The sequence below is a fragment of the Spermophilus citellus genome (genome assembly GCF_964194105.1).
Source record: "Spermophilus citellus genome assembly, chromosome: X".
Classification (NCBI taxonomy): domain Eukaryota; kingdom Metazoa; phylum Chordata; class Mammalia; order Rodentia; family Sciuridae; genus Spermophilus; species Spermophilus citellus.
Window position 1 is genome coordinate 105,215,057 of NC_138190.1, and position 6,688 is coordinate 105,221,744.

A 6,688-nucleotide genomic window follows, 5' to 3' on the forward strand; every position below is an offset into this window, starting at 1 on the left:
AACATAAAATGTACTTGCAAGTATAGGTAGTATGCTACATGAGGGGCAAGGTTTTTGCTAATACTCCATTCTGACCCAATGAGTGGAGTTTGATAGTAATCCTTGCTACAAGTAAAATGTAAAAAAAAAAAAAAATTAAAACAAAAAACATTAAAGGACTGGAAATGCAGCTTAGTGGTAGAGTGTCCCTGGGTTCAATCCCTAGTACTACAAAAATAAATAAATAAGTGGGAGTAGAGAGAGTTTAAAGGAGAGTGGAGGACACTAGGGCAGGGATTCTGGCTTCCCCAGGGCAGCTCCATTTTATCTGACTTATATATTAGGCTTCTGCACTTGATTCAAAACACAATTCCAAAGAAAGGTTTTCCTGTGAAAGCATGAAAATAGGTTTGAAAACCGCTGTCTTAGGACAGGATCCCAAAACCTGTGGGCTGCCATTTGAATGTCAAGAGTGGTCCAGGAAACAGTACTTGACCTCTGTCATTTAACTTTTGGGGTTTTTTTTGTTTGTTTGTTTTTAATGGAGATGAACACTGCAGAGATGTTTTGACTGGTTAGACAATCAAATGGTACTTAATAAATCAGTCATTAGTTGACTCAACCCTATAATCTCATTTCTTTTATAAAATTAATAATATCAGCTACCACAACTACTATTATTATGACTAGTATCACCTACTGGATGGTTTTCCTATGTGCCAGGACCCAGACTAAATACTTTTTACATACTATCTTGTTGAATCCTCACAATGACTCTGAGAGGAAGTAACATTATTTTCCTCATTATACTGATGAAGAGAGGGCTCAGAGTGGATAAGTAACTTGCCCAAGGTCATACAACAAGCACATGGTAGTTTCTATTTTACTTAAAAGCAGAAACAGAATGGAATAAAAGGATTAAAGTGGTCAAAGATCAACTAGCAGCTTTAATTAAAGAACAAGGTTAAATTTTGACCAATAGATGGCACCAGTGTGTGAGTTTGTTGGCCGGCTCAAGGCTCTATCTGAATTTGCAAAGTCCCAACTGTAGCTCAGAACTGAAGCTGATTATCTCAGTTTGAAAAAGGAGGGGAAAGAAAAGTAGCCATCGTTCTGCCTCTCAATAAGATGTTATCCTGTCCTCTTTGTAGCTAAGATATAGGGAAACAGGCAAGTAAATGGAAGTTGGTTCTACCAAGAGCTGCTTTAAGAAGACTTGAGAATTTTGACTTTCAGCATTTCCTAAGCAACTCCTTTGTGCCTGTCACTTGCTGTGCTATGAAGCCATATGGGGATATCAAACCCTGCTATATCTTACGCATAGGATAGGAAAGGAGGCAGGTGCTATGGTAGGAGAGGCACTGAGTGGCAGAGGTCAGTCTGCTTGGAGTGGCTTCTCATAGGAGTGGTCGGTGGACTAGTCATATAGCAGGGATGGGAGTACAAGATATGCAAAAGTGAAAAGGCATTGCAGACAGAAGTTTAAAGCCATAGAGATGTTAGAAAGTATGCCATATTCAAGGACACAGTATAAATTGCAAGAGTTGAGGGATGAATCTAAAGAGACAGAAATCTGGGCTTGGGATATAGTTCAGTGGTAGAACATTTTCCTAGCATATGTGAAGCCCCGAGTTCAATCCCCAGTTCTGAAAAACAAGTAAATAAGCAAGAGAGGCAAATCCAGATAATTGAAAACCTTAGAATATTACATTAAGGACTTGATTTGGAAATACATAGCATTGTATGTGTGTATACACATGTATTTTTTTCTAGGTAGGGAAGCCCTAGATTTCCAAGGGATTCTGTGGTCAAAAACAAACAGAAAACCTAAACCAAACAGAACAACCATAAGCCTAGCTATTGGTGAAGTAAGGACATGACCTAGCCTGGTTCGATAGCCAGTTCAGAAAACAAATTGCAAAGGACATGCTAGAGGCAACAAAATTAGCTGAAGAGGAACTGGGGCAAGGTCAACAACAAGGCCTGAGCTGTGGGGGACACAAAGGGAACTAAGGACAGAAAATTGACAGGATAGGCTAGGCATGGTGACACACACCTGTAATCCCAGTGGCTTGGGAGGCTGAAGCAGGAGAATTGTGAGTTCAAAACCAACCTCAGAAATTTAGCGAGGCCCTAAGCAACTCAGTGAGACCCTGTCTCTAAATGAAATAGAAAAAGGACTGGGGTTGTCATTCAGTGGTTAGTGCCTCTGGGTTCAATCCTTGGTGCCAAAAAAATTGACAGGACTTAGTAGCACCCCAAATACCCCTCCTCACACATGCACAGCCATTTCCAACACTCCCTCCTTCCCCTGAAGCCCATCCCCTACTCCCAACTTTCAAGCTACCCTTTGAGGGCTTTCTAAACTATCCTAGAAATTTAAACAAGCCTGATTTCACAAATTGAGAAGCCTTGGCACCATGCTGGGTCCCTAGCCCTACATCCCAAAGGAGAAAAATCTGTCAACTGACCTCAGGCACAACAATGAATTGGCCTTGAGCTGGTCTCTGACCCTCCACTCATGGCTTCACAACATGGGCAGAGTTCAGTTAAGAAATCAGCACGGTTCCAAGAAAAAGGCAAACATCATGTAGTTTATTTTTCTCCTGATTCATCTCATGCCAACACTCAGATTTCAATGGAGAGCAAGCAAAATGGGGGAAGGAGTCCCCAGAGCAAGCTGATTCTCTAGATGCCTCCTTGTCTTCCTACAAGACTCATCAGAAAGGTGCCCCAAATTTGCTTGGATTTGGTATTGGTGTCCCTGGAGGTAAAGTCAGAAGTCAGGCTTCCCATGGGAGAGACTGGACTTATGTGGCCACCTGGGAAGGCTTGGTTGTCAAAGGCCCTGAGAAGTGGCTGTTCTCCTCCACAAGGGCATGCCCCGCCCTGCTCTGTTTCCTGGGGGCTTCAGAAACAGGTTTTCCTTTCCCTAGAGCTCCTAGGAATCCTGTCAGAAGCCCAGACAATGAGATGCCAGGGGCCTGAGTTCACCAGCTAGTTGGGTAAGCCAGGATGAGCTGGGCAGCTTGAGGACCCAGTTTTTAGTCCAGAAAGCTGTCCCTTGGAAAGGCCCTTGGAAACTTGCCAATCAGTGACTGCTTCAGTTTGGACAGGAGGAGCTGTGGCCCTGTGTGGTACAGGCCCTGGTACTCTCACACACCCTTCTGGCCCCTTTTTATCAGCCTCCTCTTTCTCCTCTTCATACTCTTCCTCCTCCTCTTCTTCTTCATCTTCACTGTTAGAATCCTCATAAAGGTTGATAGTGGCCTGGACAGGGAAATTCTGCAGTAAAATTTCCCCAGCACTATACAGGTAGTCAAAGGAGCGTGATTTCGGCCAGAAGAGCCTGTGGGCAGAGAAGAAACACGGCCTCAAATGTAGACTAGTTGAGTATACAGAGGCACCAGTAGGGCCAAGAAGGAAGCCAGCCCCTAAACCCCTTCTCTTAACTGGATTAATGGGGTGAGAGGGAAAGGTTGAAAGAGAGCTTTGTAATAGAAGTTTTTGAACTGTTACAAAATGACCCTGGCAAGAAGGTCACCTTTGGTGGACCTACAGCTGTGGGAGGACCTAGCCCCAAATCTATCAGTTCTAGCCCTTACCCTACTCCCCTTCCCAGGAGATTTCTAGCCAAGAAATCTCTATTGCTGGGCTTCCCATCTTTTTTATTATAGATTCCTTCACTGCTGTGTGTACAGGGGCTCATCCTTAGGGAAGAGTGACAATGCCTTCTGGGAAAGCAACCTTGGCCAAGAAAGTCCCTTAACCTCTCTGGGCTTAGTTTCCTTGACTGTGAAACAATGATCATACAAATGCCTCCTTCCTCCTGCTTCTCAGGACTTTTGTGAGGATTTAGACAGCTAATGTATCTATATAAAGTTCTAAGCTTGGTGCCAGAAGCTTACCTGACGGGGTGATGGAATTCAGAGTCAGCCTTGGTGGCCTCAGCGGCCGTTACCCCACCAGCAGCCTGTCCAAAGTAAAAGCTAGCATGTGGCTCAAAGTGCATGGCCAGATAACTGCCTCCCCCACATCAGAGGTCAGAAATCTGCAGGTAGGACGATCTGGAAGAGATCTTAAGATGTTTCCAGGGTCTACTTCCCCAGCCCCCTGTCCTACAACAAGTGGGTCTGTCCTGGTTCTGGTTGAAAAACAAATGGACAGAGTCCTGGGGTTGTTTGCTTTCCCGCCCCTGTTCTAACACCTGTTTGGAGGCTGTCCAGGGGACAGAGTTCTACTGGAGCAGCCAAGATTCAGGGAGGTAGGGTGGGAGAATACAAAGGCATTGTGCCAAGGGACTGGAATTTGGGCACCAGCTCTGCTGAACACTGGCTATGGGGCCTTCCCAAACATTTTTCCCACTCTGAGCCTAAGTCTCTTCATTTTTCCATTGGACATGGAAATCTTGGGCCTCCCAGAGCTTCTGTGGAATTCAAATGTTATCAAAGCCATAAGGATGAGCTCTCAGATTTGCAGCCTTGGACTGAGGTCAGGAGCTCTCTGGGAAGGGACTTGGCCAGTGTGAATGAATGTGGCTGCATGTGCCTATAAAGGTATATCACAAGGACCCAAACTCACCCAATCCACCAACTTCCTCACCTGCCTTGGGGGGTCATTTGTGGAGGACAGCCAGGGCCTCCAAAGACAAGCTCCTCTAGGAGAAAAAAAGAGATCAGTTGATGCTGAGTTTCTTAGGCTCAATGAGATGTTTGATCATATCTAAATTCTCAACACCTAGCACAATGCCTGGGACATAACAGGTGCTTTAGTAAATGTTTGTTGAATGTGAAATATTTGGAGGAGTAAATGAGGGTTGGGAGGAAACTATTTTGCCTCCTACCTTCTGCTCCAAGAAGTAGAGCTCAGAACCCTACCATCTTCCTGGGCTGGGGGAAGGAACCAGAAATATTCCCAGGCCCATTGTTTCCCCACTGGACTTACAGAGGTAGGAAAAAAAGCAGATGAGAGTCATTTGGTATGAAGTCAAAGGCTTCTTTAGATGTTAGCTCTTTCCCTACATCCTCAGCCACAGTCTAGGCATGTTAGGCCCAGTGCCACTCAGTGGACTCTACACCTGGCCTACAAGGACCTGGCTGCTTGACAATGCCCACTGTCCCCCAATCCCCTCCTGCCACCTGGAAGCATTAGTGAAGTGAAAAGCCAAATGAAATATTCCAGGCCAGAGATGTGAAGCAGGGGTTGTGAGGCCATTGCCTCTCCCCTTTACAGAGCAGAGGTGCTCCAATAGCTCATCTCCCCTCTCTCCTAGAAACCCCCTAAGCCTGAGTTCAGGTTGCCAAATGCCAAGTTCCACTTACCTTTCACTCCCAGGTATTTCTTGTCCAGAAGAGAGAAGGGATGATGGGTGTAATAGGCCAGGGAGTTCCTGGGAAACTGGTGGTAGGGCCAAAGCCAGGTCTGGGACAGGCACCAAAGCAGCAGGAGCAGCAGGGTCCATCCTTAGGACACCAAGGTCAGGCAGACAGTGGGCTCTCCTACTTCTCAAAACTTTCTACACACTATTGGTCTTTCTCTAGAGACCCTTTTATAAGCCCTGCCTAGACTTATAAATTATTCAGGGAGTGCAGGGCTGGGGGCTTGGGAGGGGGATAAAGATTTGGGAAAGGAGCTCAGAGAGGGGAGCTGGGTTCCTGGGTGTTAAATCTCTCCCAGTTGAATAAACAAGATGTCAGTGGGGGTTGAGGGGTTTGCTTTAGCTCCAAGTCAGAAAGGAAAACCCAGAAGGGACAAATTGCACACCATTTGTGTGAATTCCCCAGCCCATAGCAAGGCCCAAGCAGGGAGGGAGGAGAGCTCATTAGCACCCAAAACCACAGAGAGCTGTTGGGGACAGAGGGCAGGATAGACAGGCCTTGTTAGCAAAGCTGGTTCCCAGTATAAACAGCTGACCCCTTTAAAGAAAGGGAGGGACTCACCTGCTATTTCAGCTTAAACCCCAAATAGATTTGCCAGATGGACCTTACATAGGATGACTGCCACTAAGCCTATCACCTGGGTTAGGGAAAAAAAGTGGGGATTCTGGGTGGAGCAGGCCCAGTTGCCTGTGGGGTAGCCCTCCAATCTTCTTTCAACACCCTCCACCCCCTTGCTGCTCAGTTCATTTGCAAAAGTGCCTGAGTCCTCTCTCTCCAGCCTTAGCAGTAAATGGTCCAGTGAAGGACAGCAGGCAGGAGTTCCTGGGGCCTCTGGGGCGGATTCCAAATCTGAAAGCAGATCCCAGCTTTCTATTCAGGAGCCAGAGGCTGGGGTGAAGCAGAGTTCTGCCCAGTGCTAAGCTGTCGAAGGACCAGCCCAGGCCTCCGTTCTCTCACGTGTGAGATAAGGCTGCCAGCCCAGTGGTCCCCAAGGTCCCTGCCAACATGAACACTATGTGATGGGAGCTGGGTAATGGGTACTGACCTCAGGCAAGCCCAGAGGCTTGACCATAGTCCTTGGCCTTAGCCAGCCTTCTGGGTCTTTGCCAAAAAGCTTCCAGTTACAACTACTGGCAGGCACCTTATTCTTTAGAGGTCTTGAAAATATCCCTACTGACCTCAGTGTCCAGCACCAGCACAGATTTAGCTTCTTGGATATTCATCACAGCCTGGTTTGTAATTATCAAAAATTAGAAACTGTCTCAGTGTCCAATAATAGGAAACCAGTTATATTAATTTGGGTAAACCTTTGCAACCAAATACTAAGCAGG

At 46.3% G+C, this 6,688-nt stretch overlaps 1 protein-coding gene across 2 annotated transcripts; it reads right to left on the reverse strand.

The window, feature by feature from the left end:
- Window positions 1–2,558: 2,558 nt before the first annotated feature.
- RIPPLY1 (ripply transcriptional repressor 1) lies at window positions 2,559–6,383 on the reverse strand. 2 transcript variants are annotated; one of them, XM_081277921.1, is made up of 5 exons: window positions 5,919–6,383; window positions 5,301–5,441; window positions 4,561–4,636; window positions 3,888–3,952; window positions 2,559–3,328 (listed from the first exon to the last, which is right to left on the reverse strand). In XM_081277921.1, exons 2-5 carry the CDS (start codon window positions 5,438–5,440, stop codon window positions 2,977–2,979), a joined length of 633 nt encoding a protein of 210 aa, XP_081134047.1. In that variant the 5' UTR covers window position 5,441; window positions 5,919–6,383; the 3' UTR covers window positions 2,559–2,976. The 2 variants fall into 2 exon arrangements, with proteins under 2 accessions (XP_081134047.1, XP_081134048.1); XM_081277922.1 differs by having other exon boundaries at window positions 4,582–4,636; window positions 5,919–6,381.
- Window positions 6,384–6,688: the final 305 nt, after the last annotated feature.

Bases quoted from the DNA above. Each gene is read 5' to 3' on its own strand.
- RIPPLY1 (XM_081277921.1), bottom strand. From the start codon at position 5,440: ATGGACCCTGCTGCTCCTGCTGCTTTGGTGCCTGTCCCAGACCTGGCT. The intron at 4,637-5,300 runs GTAAGTGGAACT...TTTTTCTCCTAG, and splicing joins GAAATACCTGGGAGTGAAAG to AGGAGCTTGTCTTTGGAGGC. The intron at 3,329-3,887 runs GTAAGCTTCTGG...CTCTGCCCACAG, and splicing joins GAATTCCATCACCCCGTCAG to GCTCTTCTGGCCGAAATCAC.